This window comes from Falco naumanni, chromosome 1 (assembly GCF_017639655.2).
Source record: "Falco naumanni isolate bFalNau1 chromosome 1, bFalNau1.pat, whole genome shotgun sequence".
Taxonomy (NCBI): domain Eukaryota; kingdom Metazoa; phylum Chordata; class Aves; order Falconiformes; family Falconidae; genus Falco; species Falco naumanni.
In genome coordinates this window covers 48,436,170-48,462,486 of record NC_054054.1, presented here as the reverse complement: position 1 = coordinate 48,462,486, position 26,317 = coordinate 48,436,170, and the positions used below count along the sequence as shown (strand labels likewise).

The 26,317-nt window shown below is 41.8% G+C and overlaps 1 protein-coding gene across 2 annotated transcripts in view; it reads right to left on the bottom strand.

The window, feature by feature from the left end:
- Nucleotides 1–25,717, bottom strand: part of HGFAC (HGF activator) — a 42,362-nt gene extending 16,645 nt beyond the window's left edge. Inside the window, exons 1-7 of one of the 2 annotated variants that reach the window (XM_040593047.1) lie at nucleotides 25,540–25,717; nucleotides 23,949–24,003; nucleotides 22,020–22,116; nucleotides 16,441–16,514; nucleotides 11,375–11,488; nucleotides 10,085–10,216; nucleotides 9,032–9,142 (exon numbers count right to left, since the gene is read on the bottom strand). In XM_040593047.1, the coding sequence (XP_040448981.1) occupies nucleotides 9,032–9,142; nucleotides 10,085–10,216; nucleotides 11,375–11,488; nucleotides 16,441–16,514; nucleotides 22,020–22,116; nucleotides 23,949–24,003; nucleotides 25,540–25,605 (649 nt within the window). In that variant the 5' untranslated portion in view covers nucleotides 25,606–25,717. The remainder of the gene's footprint in view (nucleotides 1–9,031; nucleotides 9,143–10,084; nucleotides 10,217–11,374; nucleotides 11,489–16,440; nucleotides 16,515–22,019; nucleotides 22,117–23,948; nucleotides 24,004–25,539) is intronic. The other variant, XM_040593038.1, reaches the window with a different exon arrangement.
- Between the last annotated feature and the right edge of the window lie 600 nt (nucleotides 25,718–26,317).

Below are 26,317 nucleotides of genomic sequence, written 5' to 3'. Positions count from 1 at the left end.
TATTTGTACTGTATTTATTACATTCAGAAATTATTTAGTGTTGCCTATTTTATGAGGATGAAACAAAAGATTCTGTTTCAGTGCAGAACCAGGGCCATATTCTGCAATACCAATGGTTTGGACAGCTTGCAGATGGTGTTTACAGGTTGTGCTCATCCCTGCCAGGCTTACAGTCCAATGCATCTCTGTTTTGTCAGGTCTGCTGCTTATAGCTAAAGCTGCCAGAAGATTATAACTGGAAGAATTTGGCCCCTTTCTAAATTACCCCTCATGTTCTCCTTCTGTAACTAAGAAGCCTAGGTTACGTATTGGACTTGTTGAGAGGAACAGTAATACCTCTTAGGCAGGTTTTTGTTTGTTTCTGGTTTTATAAGGTGTATTTTGGGCGCAGGAGTAATGTGACTTCATCTAGTATCTTGTGGAAAAGCATCAAGGTTAACACAGTTCTTTTATTAGTAGCTTTCCATTGGCCTGTTCTCCACTCCAGCAGGCTTTATTTGACTGGCTTGCAGTAGCACCATGGTACTCACAGCACCGTTCATTAAAGGGCGATTTCTTATGTATCTAAGGCCATTGAAAAGTATATGCAAAGCCTAATATGCTTTATCGCCTATAATTCAGGACAAACAGTTTTCAAAAAAATCTCTGCAACTATCACAGTCAGATAGATCTTTTGCTTCTAATACTCTTTCTTGAACTATTACAACACTGAAAAAAAAATCTTTTTTTCCCTCTTTGTCAGAAATGGTGTGTAGGTGGTCTGCTTTCAACAGTTCTTAATGGATTACTTTTGACTGGGAATCGTTCCTTCTCAATTCTTTATAGCTTCTGCAACTTCTTATAACTCTGAAACATTTTCTTATGTGGAAGAAAGTAATGGAGGGCATAATATATGTATTCCTCTTGTTCATTCACTTCCCTGTGGCACTGCCAATCACTATGTTAAGAGTAGAAATGGCCTAAACTTTCAGATTATGAAAGTTTTGATGCAAATGCAGATTCAAGTTACCCTGCAGACCTATGCCACTATCATCACTGTTTGTTTCTTCTCAGAAAAAAAAAAGTCATTAAAATTTAAAACTAGAAATAATTTCCTGTTATGATTTATTTTTAAAATCCAAAAGGTTTAAATAGCTCACATAAAACATTCCAGTTGTGTTAGGATGGCACATTTTATCAGCATGTCACACCAATTCTTTGCCTTTTAATATTTCAGTAGAAAGCAGTTTCAGGTCTTAAAATTAAAAGCAACCTGAAATAGCAGTTATCCAACCAGTTCTAATTGCTAACTTCCTGAAAACACTTCACAAGACTTTTTATCACCAGATCTTGTTTCAAGTTCTGTAGTTACATACTTGAACATTTTTATGAGTTTCTTTTGGAAGTCTTTCTATAGAAAACAACGTATCTTTTAGATTTTCTTTTTTCCCAAACATCTCATTAGGAATTTTCATGATGTTTTTGATCTTTGACTGTATTTTCCTTCCAGATACACATAAGCTGTTTTATCCTGAATAAAGATATATTTTTCCCCAATGGTCCTAATCCTGGGACAAGAGAGTTTTAAGTAACCCTTTCATTCAGTACTGCTTTGTTTTATCCCTGACCAACCTGTAATGCTTTTATTAAATACGATGTTAGATGAAGGTAATCCCCCTTTTTGTTTACAATTGCCTTTACAAAAGGTCCTCTCCAGTGTCTTAATTATTAATCATCCTGATGGAAGAGTTCTTCAGAAAATGTACTTATTATTCAACGTATCTTTGTACCTTCATACTTGAAAATACTTAGATCAACTGAGATTTATGCTTGTTATAAAAGTTAATGTACAAATCTACCTTCTCAGTAAGATGAGTTCTTTCACATAAAGGTTTAAATCCAGAAATATATAAATTCTGCCAGTATTTTCTTATAGCTTAGAGAAGTAGTATTGTAGAAAAAAAGTAAGGATTGGTTCTTTTTCCACTTCATTTTTCTATTGATTATCTTCAATTCTAGCACAATAGTTATGATTTACAGAGTCATAAAAGCAATCAAATAGGTATCTGTATAGAGCTAAAAGGACCAATGTCAATAGGTAAGGGAATTCCAGCAGCAACAAACAAATCTCAGTGCTGTATTACTTTGTCAGAGAAAGAACCTGTTGCATGTACTACCTTACAAGATTTTCAGGAGTATCTGAGCACCTAATTAGCACCTAATTCTTAATGAAAGCTTTCATTCTTTTCAATATACCTGTAGGTCTTTATGTTTTAGGAGTATGACCCAAGGTAAGTCTCTGGATAGGAAAAGAAACAGACTGTATAGTCATGAATGACGGTCAGTGGATGAGCAGTTGCTCTGGAGAAAGCCAGTAATGAGAGGGGAGGTGGGGTGTCTCTGGAGCACGTGAAGCACCCAGCATGGGCTGGTGGCAGAAAGCAGGCAGAGACAAACAATGCAATGGAGATTTTTGCAGTAATGCAGGGGGTGAGCTGAAAGCCTGTAAGCTGCTGTACCATGTCTACTGTATCTTCCCTTCAACCACCTTCCTAACTGACAATTACACAGCAGAACAGATTGAGTGGATTGAGAGATGTCAATCCCCTCACACTTCAAAAGAAGGTTTGCCCCCTGTAAAACATAACTAACCATTACCACTGTCATGTCTCAAATAAATAAAAAAGTAGGATTAAAAAACACCTTTATGGCTTCGAATTAACCAGCACCCAATAACTAACACAGCTGCCAAGTCAGGCACTCTATCATAAGAGTAAGGACTAAGCAGCTGCTTCATATTAGCAGCTGCCAATATTAATTGTATTACTTTATACTAGGATTAAAACAAAGACTTGTAATCTAAAAAGGCACCACTGTAGGAACACAGAAGGCATCTTAGAAACCTTAGTGCCTACCAACGCCTGGAAAAACCATTTCTTTGTAAAAATAAAAAAGTTGTCTGTTGATCTCAAACCTACTCCTGCTCTGGCTGGAGAATATTTTGCTTATTCCTTGGTATTTGCCTTATCACTCAATCCTTAAAGAGTTAATCCTTGCTGTATGCTATACTGCTAACAGTAGAGCTTGTTAGCTTTCTCCTGTCTAGCCCACATTTGCCAAGATGTCAAATGTAAATGACTAATCCATAACCTCCATGCAAATGATGCTCCCTTCCTTGTTTGCATTTTTCTCTATATCATCCAAAATCTTTATTTTCCTAATCCTGGAAAGAAAACTGGGAGATCAGAGTAGCTTCTCTCTTATTGCTCACATCTATCACCTCCATAAATGACACCTTATAATTAATATTCTGCAAAGTCACAGTTATTGCTAGTCTCCTGTTCACTGTCCCCTATACTGGCACTTAGTGTAAGAGGTGGATTCTTAGTTGATAATGCCATGCTCACTCACTTCATCTTTCAATCTCTTCGACTGTTTATCATTGCAGGCGACAGTCTACTAGACCTAGTTTTTCTCCATGTAACTCCACCATTATTTGAATTATTCTGAAATAATTCAAAATCTGACAAAAATGCAACCCACCACTACTATTTCTGCAACAGCGCCCTAGGCCTTCTCTTCATTATCCTTGCCTTATTATCTCTTGCCCTATCCTCATGCAATCTCCCAGGAGACCCATAAAAATTTACCCCTTCAAAAAACTTAACTCTCCAAGCCATATCAAACCATAATGATGCTTTTTTATCTGCTATTCCATCCATTCTTCCACAATCATGGAGGAATACTATCCTTTTTCATCCTAGTTTTATTACTAATCCCAATGCTCCATACATGTAAGGAACACGGAGCATCTCAGCTCCACTTACAACTCCTCTTCAACTCTTAGTAGCAGACTTGCTTATCCAAGCTCAGTGGGGGTCTGACTGGTTGAATACTCACTTATTACTGTCAGCCAACAGAGCTTGTTATTGTACTTCACTCCATTTTTTTCTTCCCCTGGGATCCTAGAAAATAAAAAACTAAACACTAATCCAAAAGCATTCTAGTAGATTATAGATAACATTGGTAAACATAAATCAGGAAGTTAAGACTCATTATCTTCTGCTTTCTTTAGAAGTAAAAGATTTAAAACACTCCCTCCAGCCTCCAGAGCTGAATTTCCTATGCTGAAGTACCTTTTTCAGTAGAAAACTGCAAACACCCCATTTCAGTAAAACAACCACTAAAGAGGTGGGGGTTCTGTCTTTTTTACTTCTTTTATTGCCTCAAACTCCCCTGGTTTAACCCCCAAAAATGTGGCCAAGGTGTTTTTTTTTCTGTATGTAGTTATATATTCAGCTATTCTGTCATCTTCCTTTTCTAAAAATCTTCAGCCTACTTCTGACACACACCACCACATCTCCTTACATAACCATAAGCCTTCCACAGTTAGCACTCCAACTCATACTTTCTTTAAAGCTAGGGTACCCCTATAATTCCATTACCCACAGCCTAACATGAAAGAAAACCCACCTCCAGAAAACACAAAACGTATTCAAATATACCGTCCACAACTTCATACTTCATCATAACCAAAATACTAGCAAAAACATTATTGCTACTTAAACCTTAATCCCAAGAAAACTCAAGGCATATAATCCTCTGTGCAGTCATCCCAATAGTCCCAAACCCACCATCTACTGCAGCCCACAACCATAGTGACACAAATCCAAACAGGCTTTCCATGTGCCACTTTCTACCTCTTCAATCACGAAAAGCACCAAAATCTGCCACAGCTCATCCAACCCACTGACTTACTTTATCACACAGCTACCTTATTTTTCACAAATAGTTCCACCCCAAACTGTTGCTGAGTCCTAGTACAACAAACAGGCCAGAAATAAACCCCGGCTAGCCGTCAGGAACAGTGTACCGCTCAATGATTAGGGTAACTCTAGACTCCTTAAAATCCAGCTGAAAGCTGATGAACCATTGAAATATGTAGTGTTATACCCCACCTCAGTTATCTAGACATGATTACCAGCTATTCCTCTGATCAACAGTAACACAACAAAGCCACCTATAGAGACTAAATGTTTCAGGAAAAGGCTTGTCAACTAATTAAGCAGAATAAAGGTACCCAGCTAACATACCCTCCAATAAATCGAGAATAAACCTAAAAATACAAATGACTCCCCAAATTTACTAACAACCCACACCCAAACACAGTACCAAAGCAATGCTAAGGAGAAGGAAGTGTTTTTGTCCGGGAAATGGGGCAAAATATATATTAGTTTCCACTTGCATATCAATTAAGGTCAACATAAGGTGAATGCCATAGTGGGTTTTCAACCACGGAAACCTAAAGGCACCAATCCCTTAAAAAAATAATTCTACATCTCCTTCCTTCACCTTCAACTGCCTTTAACATCTGCATAAACACTTATTATAATGAATTATCTGTCCTCTGTCCAAAATGCTTCCCCTCTTTCTTTAGCTATGTGTCCCTCTGTATTCACCCAACCCATCTGCCATGGCTCCTGACTGTTCAAAGAAACATGAAATGTCAAAGTAATTTTGCAACTACAATTATAGGTTTATAACTGTTTGTCAGAAGTTATCACCTCCAATGAAGCTAAATATTTCTGAAACACCTCCCAAAAAGTTTCCTCTCCACTCCCTATACCAACTTGGGCCAGAGATAAAGTATCATGCTCACAACCTTCTCAGGTGTCACTTCTTCCTCATATTTATCACCACCAAAGTGGCTGGGTCTGGGCCCTTTTTGTAACTCCCTGTCCAAAGAGACAACTATTGCTACTCATGGTTGGGTACCTGAGTTTGAATCTTCACCTAAAGCCTGGATTCAGAGTTCTCTCAGCAAGAACTCTCTCTCCAAAGTGAATGTGGCTACTCTCTTAATACAAAATCCTTATTTCTGAAAATAAGTGCATATTTAAGGGCAATTATTATGAATTAAACTTAATTAAAAATGGATCCTTGAGAAATTTTAAACAGCATGTTTGGGGAGGGATTTGTTGATGATGTATCTAATTTTGTTTGAAATTAAATTTCACTGAAAGCTTATGCATATCAACTGTCTCAGAATGTTTTTTTAAATGGCAGTTCTTTCTTTAGTACCGAAGGTTTCTTCTTGAAGAGCTAGAAAATAATGTATTACTACAAAGAATAGAAATCTATATTAAAAGCTGTCTTTTCTATATCAATCTCCTTTCTTATAGATATCTCCTATGCTACATTTATTACCTCCCATATGTTTTTTTAAGTCAGCTCATAATTTGCTAGGAGATACATTGTCATTATGGTAATGGCTTGGCAATATATATATATGTATATATAATGATTGTTTGCAAAAGAATTTTAAGATCAGTGAAAAGATGATTTTTGAGTACTGACAGGGACCCTGTAGTCCAAAAAAAGAAATAACTAATGGACAGATAAATAGGTATCTGTAAAATCACAAAAGTTATGATTATTCTCTGTTACTCACTGTTCTAAGCAGGGAAATGAAATTACCAGGCAGTAGGTTTTAAGGTAACAATAGAAAATACTGTTTCTCATCACATCTATTTAATTTCTGGAACTTCTTGACACAGCATGCTGTGAAAGGGAAAAGCAAAAAGGATTTTTTTAAAAGAGTTTAGACAAATTCATGGAAAGCAGGTAAAGGTCTATCAAATATGATGGTCCAGCCATCTGCTAAGAAAATCCTCAATTACAAGAAGTATTTCTCAGTGATTGCCTGCTACTTACATTACTCCTCAGTCACCCTCTACTTCACCAGTGCTTGAGCTGCAGTAGTACTTAGACTTGTGATCTGGCCCAGGATGGCACTTCATTCATTAATATTTGTGAGTGTGATGTCAAGACAAATTAGCCAGTTTTCCACTAGAAACATATGAAGGCTGGTTATTCTTTGTAGAAGTCAAGGGCAGCAGACATCAGAGAGGCATCAAACATCGCAGCCCAATAACATTTTGGGGTACTTACTGTCTATGAAATGGATTGTTTTCTTTTCTTTAAAAAGATGATATTTTTGCATCACAATTTGGGTTTAAGGTTGCCCTGATAAATGAATAATTTAGATTAAAGTACATTTTGGGAAGACCATAACTTTCTTGGAATCAAGCATTATAACCATAAGCAATTCAGACTAAAGGGTAACCTCACAATTCAGTCCTGTTAGATAGGCAAAAGTATACAAGACAGAAAAAAAGGAAAACAGAAAAAAGCCAGCTGTGCTCACAGCATCAAATTGAAGCGTTGAAGAAAAAATTAATCTGAAATATATTTAAAAATCAGTTTTATGTGCTCTGAGAGCACAAACTCCCAGTGCTTTCACCAGAATGCCATTGCCCTGGTGTGATGATACTACCAGGTCTATAGACCCCAGCACTAATTTATTTGTATTAATTTAGAATGACTAAACCCTGGCAAAGAGGTTTTTTCTTTTTTAAACTTGTTTGCAAGGCCCTGACACACAAACAAAATGCTTCAGTTCCTGTTTTGTGTGGGGGTGTTAGGCAGCTGAACGCAGATGGATTGTAAGCATCTAAAGCCATTTGTTTAGCAAACCAAATGTTTGCTGTATTATTTTCAAGTAATCAAAGAGCACCTGCTTATTTCTTGTTCTAAGCTGGTGAGACAGAAACCAGTATTACAGCAATAACACTGTAAACTATTTATAATCCAGGCCGTGCTGGGTGGATGTTTATGCACAGCGTTACTGCTTTGGGCAGGGGAAGATCATAACAAAACAGCATTTTGAAAAGCAGTTTCATGTGAAGATGAGCAGTGCACAGTCCTCCCCGGGACACCAGGTAGCATGCACACACGTGTGCCACGCACACACAGCCCCTCACCCAGATCCATGCCCCAGCATTCACAAAGCCTGGGGCAAATCTCCCTAGGGCAACTAAAGGACAAAAAACCCAGAGCTACAATATCACTCCTTATGAAGGACTTAGAAGAGTCACAAGCCCATTCCACACAATTCATAGTGTGAAACCTCAGGACCAGTTCATATGCCACTCAGTTTGCCAATTCACTCCTGCTATTTGCTATTTCAGCTGTACTGCTGGTCTCCCAAATGGATAATTTTTTTTCAATGCCTACACCACTTGTTAATCATCAGAACAAAAAAGAATATCAGATACCAATTCCAGTGTTCATTACTATGTATTTTTACCCCACCACCCAGCTGAACCAACTAGGTGCCCACCAGAGCTACCAGGAGTCTTGTCTTCAATTTTGATGAGCCCTGGGATTTATGTACTCAGAAAGCCACAGCCAGTGAGTTGATGGGTTCACAGGCCGGTATGACCGAAGGTCTTTATAATTCATGCTTGAAACCTGCTGAATTTGAAAAGTAACCACTGATTGATATAACTTGAGAATTTAACATGCAGGTAAGCTTTACAAGCAGATTTAATCCCTGCAGTGAGAAATGTTAAATCTTGCGGAGGAAAATTATATCAGAAACTATGTAGCATCTAATAAGAAGCAAGACAAAATTAACACGTAGGCACCAAAAACCAGCTTTCTCTGCCCTCACCCACCAGTGCAAGTAAGGATTTTTAAGTAAGTGGTACTGGGCTAAACATGTTATTAATTTAAAGTACAAGGTAACCCAAACAAAGGGTGTGCATTTTCGCTCTGCTTCCCACAGTAATCTAGTGCTGCCAAATACAGTCAGCTGCTAGATTTTGTCAGAGTATAAATCCCTACTTTATGAGAAGACGCATGGATCTGTGGGGAAGAGTTTGCACTAGAGTTCAGATCTCTGACTGATCCTACGAGATGCAGGCATGCGTTTATTTTACGGGCATGAGTAATCAGATTAAAATTTCTGTGTTTAATTTTCCATGGACTAAAGGACACGAACAAATATTTTTAGAATCAGGGTCTTGGTGGTGAAGAGTGTGTTGTGTTCTACACTGGAGGAATACATTAAACACTTGTTCTGTGTGACTCTTCAGTTATTACAAGAAATGTCTGCAAAGGCAGAATACAATAGAGGCAAAGAAACACCAGCTTCGCATCCAGATGAAAACTCCAAATTTCCTGCCTGCTGGTAGGCTGTTAAACTTACCAATATTGCAGTACTTTCCTGCATAATTTCCTTTGCAATCACAGACCGTTTTCCCACTGAAGGTAACCATTTTACATTCTCCACCATTCATGCAAGGGTCATAAACACAACCTACAAGCAGAAACCAAAGATCAAACCAAAGGTACACACTATTCAAGAGAATCAGTCCGTTCGAACTTCCTTTAGTACACCTTCCCACGCACAAGCATTTTGGGGAAGTTCTTACTTTTTCGCTCATCTCAGCCCTACATTTCATAGAAATTAAAGGAAACTCTGCTAATTTCTGCCGACTGAGGTCTGTCTCATTGTTTTCACTTGCATTGGATAATGTGAGCCTAGCTATTGAAAGATATAATCAATTAAGAATAGGTAAAATGGGGGCGGTGATTTTTATTACTAGTGGTGACGGCAATGGCATTAGCACTTCTTTCTGTGTAGAGGGTTCTGCCAATTCCAAGTTTGCCACTGAGCTGCATTAAAATTTATAATAATGTATCTAGCAGGGAGCTCAGTTAAATATTTTAGAATCTGTGACTGGGAAGTACTAAGTCTTATCAAGTTTCACAGCTCTCCCATGGACTCCCAATGTCCTAGAAAGCCACCAGCTAGCTCTCCAAGCTTTAGTTTCCGTTTCTATAAGGTGGGAATAAAAGCACCTACCTATTTCAAAGGGGTTTTATGAAGCTTACTCAGTACTGTAAGTTACTTGGGAATCTGGGCAAGGTAAAAGTCAGCCAGACAGAGTAACAGAATAGCCATAACAGAGCAAATATAGGTGAGGCATATGGTTTGTTTCCCACCACCTCTCCTTCCAAAAGGGAAGTGCTGTAATGGCTTCATCAGAGAAGTGACAAACCAAAGTGCATGCCCTGCAGCGAGCTGGCCAACTGCTTTGGCCACGTGGCAGCCCCAAAGCAAGGAGGAGGCTTCACAACATAAGCATCACCCTGGCCAGGAACGGGTATGCTGGGCCAAAAATGGCTTTGATATTCTCACTGTCCTTTAACCCCACTCCATGCAGGCCAATAGCTGTAATACAAAAGAGTGCCTTACCTTTGTGTTCAACACTCTGGCACTCGATCTGGCCATCCACACACATGCACTGCTCCACAGCTCCTTGTTGGACTCTTGACCAGCTCATACCCACATCAAAGAACTCGTAGAGACTGTTGTCAAAACATTTCTCTGAAACACAGTTTAAAAAACAACACAAGCTTTCTGAGGTTACTTTTTTGCAAGGAATGGCACCATAACCTCCATCATTCCCTGCTCATCCCTTTTTTTCCCGTTGAGCAGACACGTGTTTGTTGACAGTGCTTCTCAAGTAAGCCAACGTCCATAGTGTGGAGGCACTAAGCCACCATAGCAGCAGCTCCAATGACCTCGAGGCAGATGTGGCTTTCTCCAAAACCCTAGGAGCGTGACAGCACCACAATTACTTAAAGCCCTTCCACAAGTTCATTCAGTAAACACAAAAAACTGAATCAGTGGTATCTGTCCCACTTTACTGCATCATCCATAGATGACGGGTTATGCTAGAGAGAGTGGAGCATTCGGATTGAAAAAGGCTTCTTTGCCTGTTGTTGGGAGAGAAGCCTAGAGCCACAGGGAACATGGTTTAGTGGTGGACTTGGTAGTGTTGGTTAATGGTTGAACTCGATGATCTTAAGAGTCTTTTCCAACCTAAACAATTCTATGATTCTGTGCAAAGCCTTCATTAAACAACAGCGAGCACATTTGAAAACCCTCGGTGTAAAAGCCTAATTCCTTGCTCGACATGCAGTAAATTGGGAGTGACACCACCATAAAACTGGAAAAATAACCCAACAAAGCCTTTTGGCCTGACTCTCCTCCTTTGACAGGGACTACCCTGAAGGTGGAGTAGCTGCCCAGGTGCAAATCTGATATCAGAGGAAAAGTTGTAACAGACCCATGTGCACATATAGATAAGAGATAAGGCATCACTTGAAATTTTGTTGCTTTTTCATGTCTCTCTGCCTTACCTACTAGATGGTATTATTAGTAATTTTCAAATATGTAAGGAATATTTAAATCTTAAAAACAGCAAAGGGAGCGTAAGAGGCTCTTTGTGTTTCTCGTAGCTTAATACCTCACTGGCTCAGAGAATGCTTGGATTTATAATTGTATAATCAAGCTATTTTCAGCTGTCCTGTCAGTAATGGTTTGTCTGTCATAACCATTTTGAAATCCACCTACACAAACATTCACGCCGCAGTGGTCTCTCCCATCACAACAGCACTACCTTTTCATTAAGCGAACACTAATGAGCTCTACTTACTGCTGATATGTCATGTTGTGACACTCATGGGAGAAGATACTTACTCATCTGACAGTCCTTGCCTGTGAATTCCTCGGGACAGGTACAGTGGTACATCCTGTGGCTATGGCTGAGAGAGCAGGTCCCTCCGTTTTGGCAGGGGTTGTTTGCACAGTGATCTAGACAGGCCACGCAAGAAGCTGATGTTAATAGGTGCCAGAGAAACCATGCTTTGCTCTGTCAGGCATCGGCTTCTTTACATAAACCGTTTCGGTTCAATCCGTGGTGGTTTTAATACCATCTATTTAACCTAAAACAAAGTTTACCCAACCAATTTACCTTGGTTTTGTTTCCAGCTGTATAGCAGCTTTATTTATCCAGCTTTTAAAAACCGGAGAGTAAATCACCGAGTTGAACCTTGTCCCTCAGAGGAACTTGTCCAGAGGTGGTAGGTCCAGGCACTCATGAAGTTGCCGGAGCTGCCACGGCGGTGAGGAAGACGATGGGAGCAGTGCCCGGCAGATGGCGCTGTGCCTTTACACTGGGCAGGGAAGGCTGGCGCTGCCTCCGCCCGGAGCGGTGCCCCGCACGTTTCGCATGCCAAAACCAAGGGCCGGGATGATGCGCCTCCCTTTCAAGTCAGACGAAGGACAAACCCTCGACAGAAGAATTTGCTATGGATTTTTTGGATTATGTCTAAAACTAATGGATAGCTGGAACAAAGGGAAAAGTATGAGGCAAAAGAAGGACACGTCCAAGCAAACCAGGCCACGCAAGGACCGGTCTAGCATATCTCTTTCTAGGCAGTTCTCTAAATCATGGGGAAATATGGTGGGAGGGGAGAGGATGTCCCAGGACAACCCTCAGACTCCTGCAGGAGAAGGTTTCCTTGTCAGGCTGCAGTACAAAAGTTGTACAAGTCTTGCTGGCCAGGCAACAATCGTGACTTCAGGCAGCATCAAGGGATCTATCTCCCCTGAAGTTAACCAACATCATGCTTTACACCTGCTACAGAGCTGGCCCAGCAGCTTCAAGGCATTTGAATCTCCTTTTTTAAAAGGTAGTCCAATTCTGCAAGGGCAACTCTAGAGTTGCTCAGTCTGGGTAGTCCTTCAGCTAGAGTGTGGTCCTAAGCATGGGATGCAACATATAGAAACACAGGCACACACATAAAGGGCTGAAGTGAAGCATGAAAGGTACATCCTGAAGTTTGCTACAGCAGCGTAAATGTGAGGTTCCTCTGCATGGATCAAAATATTTACTTCAGAATACAGAGGTGTCATTAATATCAGATAGCAGGTCTGGGTGTATTCACTGGTAGTTTCACTCCAGGATAACATCAAGGGAAGGCAAGTAAAGGCAGTGACATTCCTACTGTTCCTGCTGTTTGATAGTTATGAAACTTTTAGTGGTGTAATGTTTTACTCAAAGGAAAATCCTATATTTCCTATTCCCATCACATCCAAACCATTATTTGATCTCCAAGCCATCTTCTGGTACAGCAGTGCTCCATTCATTTTTTTGTACCCTTGTTAAATCTGCAAAAAGCACTTCCAGTCCTCCATTTCTTTCCCAGTTAGAGTCCCTCACTACACCCCACTCACCACGCCAGCTGACCTCCCTGGGATGTTCTGTGTCCCTTCCTCACCTTTCCTGGAGTCCAGGAACAATTTCTACTCATAAGCACATGGACATGTCACAGCTCCCTGCAGGGAATCCTGCCCACCATTAACTGGGGAGTGCCAAATCCCTGCCTGTTCAGCCAGTGTCTAAACCCACCCACAGTACCTCCCAGCCCTCACAGGTAAAACCTTCTGTGCTTGCTAGCAGCCACCTTGACTGCAGCTTCACCTCTCTGAGGTTCTGCTAAACCAGCAGTAGCCTTGTCTTGCCTTTCTACCCATATCTTCCCAGAAAAACTTTCTATTTCTGTTACTCACCTTTCCCAGAACTGGGACTGCCCTTCCCCAGAGCCCTTCTTGGGACATGCCTCTTCCTCCTGCCTGTGCAGCCCACACTGCTCTACTTCTCCTTTCCATATCAGTCCAAATGTCTCTTAAAAAAACCTCCCCATCTGGCACTTTTCTCCCAAGTCTGGGCCTCCCTGGGGTTTTGACCATTTGTCTGAGATTTCCAGACATTCAGAGCAGTAGTCCTGGCAGTGGTCCTAACGGACTGCCCAAGATCTGGAAGTCCCACACATAGGGGCATTGCACATTCATGCATATATGCACATATATACGAGCCACACGTGCAAGGCCAGTTGGCCCATGTGTGTGAAGGGACTCACACTGGGCAGCTAATACGCATGGTCTCCACAGAAATCTCCCGGGCAAGAGTGGAGGATCATCTGGAAACCTGAACAAACACCCGCTGAAGGCGATGATAAAGCACCCACTGATTTTAAGGAAGTTTCAACAAGGGCTTCAGGTGCCAAAGGAGCAAGCTCTGGCTCTGCACAGTGCAGCACTAACACCTCCCTCCAGCAGCACCCTCAAACCTGAGCTTCACTTCATCCTGAGGCTAAAGGCTTTTTGGTTGAACTTTCTCTTGAATATGGCAGCTGTATTCTTCTGGATCAACGCCTCTAAGAGTCGCCTAACATTGATTTGCAAGCAGCTGCAATGGTTTCAAGTTGAGTCCCCCTGTACACAGGGTATTCCGGGCCTGGGGGCAGTTCGTGCTTCAATCCTTGCTTTCAAGCTGCTCCTTCCAAATCCCAATTCACACTCCCCTTACCAAGCTCTCATGGCCAAAGGATATTTTTTCTCCCTGAAATTTCTTTTTTTTTTTTCTTGTTTTTCAAATATCAGTAAAGTGGTTGAGATTCCCCTCAAAATTTAATATTTTAGTGGATTTTTTTCCCAACAAAATCATATATTTTCCACATTTGAAGGATCAGCATTACTCAGTTTGACTTCTTTTTTCCTAGGGGAACTTTCCTCCCATTTGCTTGAAATTCCCTTCAGCTGTTTTGCTGCTTCTTCCTTTCAACCGCCTTATAAACCTTTCCTCTTTAAGCTGTGGCTGGTGAGCTGTTAAACATTTTCCATGTCCAAATAGAGTGCTTGCTGCTTAAAAAAAAACCACGTAGACTTATGTTTATAAATAGATTAACAACTAAGGAGCTTGTGTTTAATTTTACAAAATTCTTAATGCTTCCAGAAATAAAGTCTTTTCTTTGCAACAACTAGCAGTGACCCAGCTACCACATCCTTTTTTCTCTTTCCTTTCCTCTCTCACATATATAACAACTTTTTTTTTTTTTTTTTTTTTTTTCCTGGGGGGGGGGGAAACCACCAAAAAACAAAAAACAAAGCAAAAACCCGACAGTAGCCAGGGCAAGCCCCCACTGGCATTAAGGTATATTGACAGAGATACCCTTCATTGAGGGGCAGGCAGACAGGATGGCTTTCTTGTTGCAAACCACCCTAGCCAGCTCTGGGGTGGGTAAGAGGGAAAAATGAGCCAGCAAGCTCGAAAAGGCTTGCAGGCAGCCAGCTCGCTGCGGAGATAGCTGCAGTGGAGCTGGCAGGGCAATGGGCAGCTTGAGGGACAGAGGTGGGACAAGGCACCCCCAGAAATGCAACACTAGGTTTGGAGATCTCCTTCTTCAGCTACTGGAAAAGCCTCGAGTCAGCCAGCCACCACTGGGACGGTGTTTCACTGAGGGATTGAAGCAGTCACCAGTTACAGCTTCCAACATTTCATGCACTGCGAGGGCACTCATGAGTACGTGCAGCCCTCATAACCTGACTCTCGTAAGCGTGAACAGTCTATAAAGTCTATGTTCATGTCTGACATACTTGCATTACAAAGGCACCTATATTGCTGTTTGTTTTGGGGTTAGGTCATTTGTCTCTGATCTACTGTTAATCTGTTTTAAGGCCAGGCTGGAAAATAATTTAAAGTTGTTAAGTTTAAAATGATGATGCTGTGCACTGCTTAATTTTAGACTGTCAGCATGATTCAGCATACATTGGCTTTTCAAGCACTCAGGTAGATTGCAATCAGCTTGGCAATAAGACTCCTGACACAGCGGAGAAGTCCCTGCAAGGGAATGGTGGAAAATACTCTTCGTTTGAAAGCGGGAAATGAACATCTAAGGGCATTTGGTCGTGTCCTGCAGACTAAACAAGACAGGTCACATTTGAGAGTAGTGAGATGGAGAAAAGAGGAACATGATCAGCATTTAGACACATCCAAGAAAAACCTCAGGGGCATCAAGTCTGATCAGTGCAACACCTGATTTTTCAGTGCTGGTCTGTTGCTGTATAAATCGAGAATTAGCTATATGTATTCCTTTTAAAATGAGATTCCCCCAGCATCCAGCTCATGAAACACGTTTATCCAGAGACAAGCAAGGACCAGTCATCTAGGTACTGCTGAGGACAGGAATGCAAGCTACCCACTGAACTGCTCGGGACATGGTGCTTTCACCCAGTGTGTCAGTTAAAGTGTCTTATATGAGGAGACTGTGCCACAGACCTTGGCTTCCCATTTTAGACAGACCTTTGCAATGAGGTAACTGTAGCATCAAAGTGTAGTGACTGCACCACGATGCCATAGCACTGCTCAACTAAAGTAACCCTTTCATTGTGCATCAGTACTCCTGCAATCAATGTGTCTGTCCTCTTGCCTTCTCTGACACAGCCCGAAGCCCAAGGAAGTCCAGTATTGAAGGTCAGGAAGGACAGCTGGAAGTAATGGCTGTGTGTTATACAGGGTGTGAAATGTTTCTACACCTTCTAAAGAATTAACTAGTCAAACGGACAGAAAATGTAGCTGATTAAATGAAGGGAAAACTAAAAGGCACCTCCAAGTCATGAGGGAGGAGAAGACAATCACGTCTGTGCTCAGCTCCAGCAGGAGTTCAGATTTCCGTGTTGGCGTTACCATAATTTCTCTCTGTGACTCCAAGTGAGTCAACAAAGAGTGAATTAAAGGCTGTGCGATATTCACAACCTAATGCTATGGTTACGCACAGTCACCAAGCAATCCCGGAAACAGTTAACATGAAGGCTTGCTCCACGTACGGCAGATTAAAGTATCACTGAAGATTAAAGTACCACTGAAGGCACGGAAGGTAGGAGCCAGGTATCTGGGACGACTCCGCAACAGCTCGCCTTACCTGAGTGGTCTTTGGGCAACGAAGCGCAGTGTCCCCATCTCCTGTCCCGGTCATAGTTGTGTGTTGTTGAACACCTAAAAAAAATTAAAGGTGCAGTTTATTGCAGTTTTAAACAACCTGGATGTTGGCACTAAAGCTATATGGCCTTAATGCTTTGGCAACCTGGAAGTTCATTGGGTTTTTTATACTTAGCATCTGTTTCATTCAAACTCCCTTAACAACAGAGGAAAAATAAGCTTTTTTTTTTTTTTTTTTTTTTGGTAAAGATGCTCTGCCTTATTTGTCTCAGATTAAGTACAGATTAAGAAGGAGATGTGAAAGCAGGATCTGAGATCTCCAACAAATCCTCCAGAACAAACCCAACCTTCTTTCTGTTTCTAAGATTAGAAAATGAAAGACAGAAACAAAAACCAAAACAAAGGCAAATAAATTATGTCTCCTTTATTCATCACAGAACCAGCAAAACAGGATCCAACCTATTTTTCATGCCTTTCAGTTACTTTAATAATCTGTGGAGGCGGGAGACTGTCCACAGGGGGACTTTCCAATGGCTTTCAAGCAAATGTATTTTGCACTTAGTTCCTTCAAATCATTCCTATTTTTTAACTTGACAGATGAAATGAGGAAATAACTGACAGGGTGGTGGTGTCCAAACACACAGAAAAAACCTCTTCTTTTTGCAGGGCAGGAGGCTGAATCCTGCACGCCACTCTGCCCGTGCGAATCCTATCGAGACAAAGTTTGACAGCCGTTTATCCACACGTTTTTCCTGCTCTCATCGATCCGTTATCTCCCAGGCTCACAGCACTCCAAGGAGCACCAAGCTGCTATTCTCCATTTGCAGAAGCGGACTTGCAGGCTTCCCCAAGGCCACACAAAGAGTGTGTGACTGAACCAAGGCTAAACCTTGGAGGTCCACGTCCTGTCCCAACGCATTGTCCACTAAAACATTCTCCCTAACCAGTTCTAATGGAGCATAATAATCAGTGACATGGCATTGGAAGAAATGGGTGTTTGCTTAATTTAATGTGCCTGATAATCTATTTTTATGTGTTTTTACCATACCTTGAACAGTTTTGTTATCAAAAGTTTTTCCCCCTAAGACATCACAAAGTAGATCAAGCATGGTAGAGTGTGTCTACCATTTTAACTGCCCTACTTTGCTTCTTAATTAGATAATATGTGCTATTTAAAATGCATTAATTCTTATGGAGCATCTGAACAGGCCACATATATTAAGTCTGGTGACTCAATTACATCAGGTGCACAACAAGAAAGGTACTTGGTAGTCTAGAGCAGATTCACTTGACACATACGTAAAGAGTCTGCTTTCTCAAAGGCATTAAGGCCTGTGTGACTGCTGGGAGTCGATGGAAATTTCTCCGTGTCCCTTTGGTGGGAAGGGCATTGTGCTTTTTTAAAGGATGGACTATTACATGTGAGGATCAAGGTGAGGAGTATGTTACAAGTGGTTCTCAGCACTGCTTGTGTCATTGTTGGCAAAAGCATCTCTGACTGAGCACTTCACCTGTGCCAGCCATGACGGGGAAGGAGAATCCAAACTTTTCTGACTGACGTGTTTGTTGATTTAGCTGAGCAACATTATGCTGGGAAGCATGGAAGAGGCAAATGGAAAAGGCCCTGTATACACCTAAAGAATGCAAATTTTGATCATTAGGGCAAAAAAAACCCATTTGTATGCAACCTAATACTCTCTGGAATCTGTCCAGCAGCAGCCAAGTTCTAAGTAAATGGAGAACTCAATTTTTCCCCTCTTAAATGTTTTTTATTATCAGAGACCCTGACAGAGGCTTCTTCCACCAGCTTTCTACAAACCACTGGTCCTCCCACCCAATGCTGTTCACAGGCAGTCCCCTCCTTCCCTATCACCTTGCAGTGACTACAAAGAGGTTGATCCTCCCTCACGATGCCAGGCTGCCTCCTCAGTGCCAGGCTTCCTGCAAGTTCACATAAACCTTCTACATTTTCCAGCACTAATCTCTCAGTGTCAGGGAGAAATTTAGCACACCCTCAAAACTACTTCACCAGTCTCCCTCCTTTTCTTTTTAAAACCTTTTCTTATGCTGGGAGGTTTATAAAAAATGTGATGACATTTCAGTCTCATGGGATGTCACCTCCGGCAGCCAGACCAGTCAAATGGGCTTATTATTTCTTTGTGCTACTTGTAAGTGAGCCCATTCTCTAAATTTGTGAGATAACAAATGTATTTACATCAGCATGTCACATAGAATTGCTAAGAAAAAAGTGAAAATTTAAAGACACAGATACTGAATTAATTATACTAGAAAAGTCCACTACTAGGGATCGATTTAAAAAACATTTTAAACCCATGCATGATAAACGACATGGGAATGGAAGGACAAAGTGGTGTATCACAGATGAAGCCTAAACAGTAAGCAGACTAAACAGAAAGTGGGCTATTTTACCCATCAAGAGCATTGGGAGCCTTAATAAGAGGACATTCTGAACTGCAAGCAAAGCCTTGAGCCAGAGGCAGATTGGTGTAAGGAAAGAGCTCTGCCATCACACCTGGTGCTGTCATCATGCTCAAGGCCTGGAAGTTCCCTCAAACGTTTTTAGGTGTTGTCCTGACCAGGAGAGAAGTTCGGACTTTGCCCAACACCAGAGCAACCACCAGCAGCACCATAAAAATCCAGAGCCTGATGTTTCCTGGCTCAACCTACGTGTCCTCCTTTCCAGGAACGCTCTCACCTCTCCAGCTTGTAATACAGCTGGTCAAAACACCCTCCTTTGCACTGTTTCCAGCCTGTGGCCAAAGTGTCAAATCTTCCTGTTTCCACAGAAGTTGTTAAGATCATATCTGTCCTATACAGACCTAAGACCACCCTTGCAACCCGGCACAACAGGGACCCACACTAGCACTCAAGAAGAACAGGATAAGGATTCTCCAGGGTATGAGTCAACAGCTTTCAATTCACAGCAGTATCTGAGCCAAAGTCTGCTCCTGCCATTCCCCTTGAGCAGGATCTTGGGGGAACCCATCCCACCACAGGACACAGGGGCAGGGCACTAGCAGCATCCCTGGAGCTGCGGCTTGGCTGCGATTCAGACCACCCTCCCCGTTTGCTTTCACAGTTGTTCATTGCCATTTTGTCTGTCCCCCACACTGGTTTGTCTTTCTAGAGGTAACAATGAACTATAGCAACAGTTCCAGCTAATTTTTTCTCTTCAATACAAGAAGCGTATTTACACGACATCTTTAGTACTTGGTAAGAGGCCACTAAAAAGATGTTTATCTGTGAAAACAGATTCTAGTTAATGGCAAATGCGATACAGGATGCTGTTAAAGGGAGTTTGTTATTTGAATACTGCAATTATTTTGCCTTCTTTCCTGTATTTTTGGTAAATATTTACAAAGATACAACTTGTTTGTTGCCTCAGAGAAAATAGGGGGAGGTTTCTGCAGTCAGGACTCTGCCTTACATTGAAACATTTAATGTTACAAATGGACAAGGTCGTGTCTGATTGCCTTCCACTTTTAGCCCTTTAAATCAACACAGCAGCTTTCGTAAATGAGATATTCAGCTTTGTATTAAGATAGACACTGCTCTTAAATGCTTTCTGCTGGAGGACTATCTTTTTATTGAACTTAATATGATGGGCTAGCACACAATATCTGTGTCATATGTAGTAAGAGAAAACATATAGTAAAATTAAAGCCAATTGCAGCAGGTTCTGGCTTACACTGTAAAGTCCTACTTGTAGTCCTGCCTTAAAGTATGACTTGAGGACTAAGGACACAGACTCATTGAGTGCCTAACCCAGCACTCTCCTGGTGTGGTCTCCTTGCATGTGCCCCCAAAGAGGCAGCTGCATCCAGCCTCCCGTCATCTCCATCCTTACTAGCAGCTAGCAGGCAGGCAGGAGCGGGAAGGACACAAGCCTTGCCCTCACCTGCTGCCCGCCAGGTCCCCTGGGATCAGTTATTCAGCATCAGCTCAGCACAGGTTAGCGCCAAATCACACAAAAATGCACAGAGCAGGTTTCCCCACTGCTCTTCAGGGCTCTTTTCCCAGCATCTCCTGTGCCTGAAATCACACATCAGGTTGCTTTTAGCTTATGATAGAAGAATAAACACTGGCCGGAAGGTCGGCCATGGGGTGAAATGGCCTGTCAAAACCAAACAGCTCCAGCTGTCCTCCTCCTCATCTCCCTGCTTGTAAATGGCTTTTAAAAAATCAGAAGCGTGAGAGCAAGTTGTCCAAGGTCAGCTCTAAAGCATGCTCTAACTTTGGATCCCATCTATTCATAGGGTTTTAATTATATTTTTTTTTCATTTCTGTGGCCTAACTGACTAAAAGCAAATACACAGAGTGTCATGTATTAACAAGATCCATCTTAAGCATTTCATTTCATGTGGATGCAAAGGTCAAACTCTTTGTGGCTACAGTTCATCAAAGACAGGCTTCAAACTGGAAAATTATTCCTGTTCCCTTCATTTAAGATATTCTTGAATTCTTGTTTCTTGGAGGCTTTTTTTATCTGGATTGCATCTATGGATGTTGGGAAAATTCAGAAGCAGTCTCCTAGCCTGAAGCCCTACGTCTACTTGTGTAGGAAGGTATGTGTTGTGTTGTTTTACATTGCACTAGCACTTACACTTAAAACAGGTGTGCCATCAGAAAGGTGACACCAATCACGAAAATATTAGACAGTTCAGTACGAAAAATGAGAGTTCTGCCCTGCACGGGTGAGTAAAATAAACTATAAAATACTATCTCCACCCTGAAAACATACAAGTATGTGCTTTTCACATAGCTCATCCATGCATGTATTTTCATATTGCTGGTACCCTGCTTTGTGACTTTGATTTCTGCTAACATGCCCATTAGATAGGTTCATTTGCCAAGTCAGTCTTATTTATTCAGCGCTTGCTTCGGTAGGGCTCTCGCCTGATTGCCCCTGCCCCAGAATGAATAATGAATATGTTTAATGACTTCTGCAGATGTAAGACAATAACCTTTGCCCAAAATAAGAAGACCTGGCCTTAAACACACTAGTAGAATAAATCGTTGCCCAACAAACAGGAGCAATACCTCACCTCTTGGTACTGCGCTGTCAAAAAGGGGCCTGGGGCCAATCTGGGTAGAAATTAGGGATGAACACACACACACACACCCCAACTTTCCACGGTAGAAGTATGCCCCACACAAATCAGTTCCTCAACCGAGTGTCATCTCTTAGAGCTGTCTATATCTCTCCTTTCTCCCTCAGCAGAGGGTTTCTACCAGGTCGTTTCATTGCTCCTGCCCTTTCTTGCCACTCATATAAGCTGCAATCCCAGTATAAAGGCCAAGGAGGAAACCTTTCTGCTGTTCTCGAGCTCTCAGTGGCCCTGGAGACCCCATGAGTGGGCTCCATCCATTCCGAGCACGAGCCTTGACCTGAGGGCCATGACCACAAGCAGGAGGACTGCGTGGCTCTCCTTGGGCACAACAGCAAGCTCAAGTTACTTATTCTAAAAACAAGATTAAAGCACTAAAAATATGACATTTTCATTTGAATGCTGTCTTCATTTATAAGCGATGCTAACTTACCATTTCTTTCTGGAAAATAGATTTGATAAACATGAGTGATAAAACCTTCCACCGTACCGGAAAGGAAATTTGCATAAAATTCCATCCTCTGTAAACACTGAAATACAAGAATAAAAAAACTCATCATGCAGTTGAAAAGCAACACTCAGGTATATTTATTATATATTATTATATGAAATGATTAAGATATATATCTTCAAGTTTTTCAGCTGTACTTTGGACTCTGTCTCTGCAACTTCCAGTGCATAAGAAAAGACTGAAAATCCTACGAAATCACTGAATCAATAAAGATTAATGGGCTCTGCAGTAGAATAAAGATTTCAGACCATTTCAGCTCAAAATATATTGCAATTTCTAGTACAGCAAATACCAATTATATTCATTAATTGTAATTATAATTTCTAATTATGTAGTATTGTAATAGCATATTGAATTGATTTCTGAAGTAGTATCTTTTCAGGCTGCATATCACATTATAACATCTGTTTAAAATAATTAAGGAACCAGACAGTACAAACTGAAATAGAAACAGTCAGGAGAAAGAAGGTTTTAAAGGTTGGGGGAAGACGGATAATTTTGCTCATACCACCTTCCCTTCAGGATAAGCAGATTCTTACAAGTGGGGAGAAATTGATGGGACCAGTGTCTAAAAAGGGCAAGTTTTGTGTTCACCACATCAGCGATGGCAGTCTAAAGAAGGATGGTGGGAGTCTAAGGAGGGATGGTGGGAGTCTAGCAGAAAAAAATCCTTCAAGATGAGTCTTGAGAGTGAGAGAGACTGAAGATAAAAAAGACAATGAAAAACAGTCAGAGCTTATTTAACCATTGAACTAAAAGCAATCAGTTTTGAGAGCCAGGATTGTGAATGGGAATCCAAGAGAGAAACAGGGTGTACAACCAAGCTGGCAGCACAGCACATTTCCATTTCTCAGTGATGATGTACAACTGCTCCTTGCCCTGACCTTACCCCTTCCATGATGGCTGGGGCTCCTGCACACCCTTGTGATACCTGTTAACCCTCACAAGCCCAGGCTTGTTATCTCAAAGAGCTGCTGAGGCCAGTTATTAGCGTTATTGAAAAACTAACCCATGCCTGTGGTCCAAACCCATCCTAATCACTTGGAATTATAGTCAGTCTATCTGCCCCAACTGTGCCGTTATCTGTCAATGTGAAATAGCTGCTGCCAGTCCCTTTGCTATCCCCTTTTCAGCCTGGTTTTCATTGCCTGAACTAATTATGCAAATGTCCAGATATCTACCTTCTCTGTCTGATACCTCCCATTATAAGAAGTTAGGATAGTTGTGAAAACACATCCCCATTCAGAAGACATATTGCATCCCAAAGGCCATTAAAGACTGCTCTGAGCTATAAAGGCACCACTAATGATCTGATTCATGTAATCCTTAACAGCAAAAGCACAGGACAATGAAAGCTTTAAAAATGGAAGTCTGCAATGCCTGTGCACAGCCAGAGCGTCTGCCTGTTTAGGTGCCATCATAAAAATGCAACCCAGCAAAATGCATGGGGTTCAAACCCTTCTCTCACAGACAGATCAAGGGCTGTGGTAGATATTGAACCTATATATACAAAGAATCTATGTGCTTTAAAGTCACAGGGCAGACACAGCTCTGATTAAAATAAAGGGAGTTGCACATCTACAGCCACACAGTGAATATAAGCCACGCCAGCTCCGACAAACTAAAATTCCATCAGCACCTTCCCATTAATCTGCACCTGAAGGAAAATTACTTGAGTTTCCTAAGTTAATCCCAAATTCCCTTCTACACATAAATTAATATTGGCATAACCGTTCCATAATCCTTATTCATGTTGAAACAAAGACAGGCTTTCTACTGACTTGCACAGCATGGAAACAGACAGGCAGATCACTCTTACTGTCATGAAACCTATTGGATTTGACTTTGTACCTTGTGGGTGAGCGAACTCATGTTTTGAGCCTCTTCCTGCCACAGATTTGTAGTGCTACAAAGAGAAAAAAAGAATGTGGATTGGAGACACAAATTCACTCTGGGAACCATCCTATAGAGACAAACGTGTTTTCCAGGGTGCCCTGAAATTGTGTTTCTCCCAGTGCTTCTGCAAGGATCTCGTTATTTGCATGTGATTTTTCGCTGTGGCATAGTCTGGTGAAAGAGTGTATTTAAACACTGGCTCGTGAAACTTCTCTGTTAAACCAGGAAAACCCAGTGCAGCTCCAAAAAGGCCAAAGCTCTGCTCCATTGTATCTTTCTATTGCCAAGGGACGTACCTCCTGTTTCTCTCAGCTGAAGCATATATGCATTATGGGGCCAGCTCACAGCTACAGATAGTATCCCAGCATTTCACTTTTCCTGTCATTTGGCTGTATCCCCCCCAGGGCAATAGTTAAAAAAAGCAACCTCTGCTTTATTTGGGTTCCTCAATCAGCAATCAAAGAGCACTAGGCTGAGCTGGTTTTAAGCCACGGGAAATAATAAAAAACGGTAATAAACATAAAGTGCTGCTGCCACCAAAGGTGCTGACAGCTGAACTATAGCAAAATAAAAATATCCCAAAAGCAGCCAGAGCAGCAGCACATCATGAATGTAGGAGTGAATAGGGGGCATAACAACTAAGGGATAAGACAAAGCTGTTGCCAAGGTATGTAGGGAGGGCTTGAACAGTTCTGAGGCAGAAACGGGTTTTGCACTCTACACTGACTGCCAGCACTGAGCAGAATGCAACAGCTTCAGCCAGGGCTGATCTTCTCCTAGGCACTGTGGGTATTACTCTCTGCTCCCACCTGCAATATCTAAGGCAATACTTCTGCACTTCACTGGGATAGTTAGGATTATAGCACCATTTAAGTATATTTGAGCTAGTCTTGACCTAACTAGTGAAATAAGGCTAAACATAAAGCCACACGACTGAGGGTCCAGGCTGTTAGTTGCACTGCTAGTCCATGGTGGATGCCAGGCCGTAGTGGGGTTTAAGCAGACTAGCAAAATCAAACCATGCTCAGCAGCGTTGCCTTGCACACATACCCAAAAAAAGACACAAAGCACACGATTAAAACTCTGAAGACCATGGCATGAAAACAGGGAGAGGTTTGAAATGAGATGGTCACCTATACTGGCATGTTCAGTTAGTTACCAGGTGGCAGTACAGTCTGGTGGGGGTAGCACCCTTCTTCCATGCTACATCAGGTACCTTCTTGCGTCAACACGTTTCTGAGAGGCATTTTCAAAGTATTTCAATTTTTGTGGTACTTCCCCCCCCCCCCCCCCCCGGTTCTTCCTGCCTAGCAGTGTGAACAATTTCTTTAAATACAGCTAGATATGGGACCAGCTATCCTACAGGACCCCCGCTTAGTCAGCACTGCTGTGAGCTGTCATCTCACAAAACCCTTTGGTTTTTCCTTTGAAGTACTCTTCCTTTCGATCTGGTCTGCAGCTTCACTCATCCAACCCCAAGGCAACATTGTCCTGCCAGTCAGCACATAGGTGATCCACCACTCCGAAACAGAAGTTTCAGACTTACCATCCCTGCACAGTCACTGCTCAGAGTCAGAGCCAAAACAAGAGTGAAAGGAGCACAGACTTTCATCTCTGCTCTCCTCTCATGAAGGTTTTGCCTGGCAGAGGGAATCTTCCAGGGCTGGGCTGAGGCAGGAGGGTGAATCAGCAACGAGGGACTTCGATTTACTTGACTTTAGGGTATTTTAGTTTTCTAAGTAAGCAGAGCTGTTATCATTGTTAATCATTAATGTCTTTGTGGGTAGATGGGAATGCCACGTAACGAGATAGTCTCCCTAAACCACAGGGAGTGAAGAGTTTACAAAGTGCCTGGCCCTCAGAGATGATCACTGGTGTACTCAGCAAGCATTTAAAAGCACTTCCAGAGGAGCTGATCCAACGTTGCTTGTAATCAGAGATGATTTACCATCCAGACATTTCCCGTCTCTTTCTCTTCAGGAGCTAACAAAAAGCATGATATAGCAACAACAAGAAGCTCCGAGCAAGACCACTCAGGGGATGACATTACACTGCAAAATGTGGACCAGATCAATGTCGATATCAGACACAAGAATTACTCATTAACAGATGCTTACCTGCCCAGCTGTGACGTGTAACAGCAACCTTTCAGTAACAGACTGGGAAAATTAGAAAGAAAAAAACCCAGACGTTACTGTGACAAAACATTTTGTTTACCAAAAAGCTTCCTGCTGCAGCTGGCTGAGCAAAGCCGCCTCCATCTTGTAAGCGCGTGGCTGAGATAGCTGCACTGCAGAAGCGTTTCTAACAGGGATGCGGAGGGT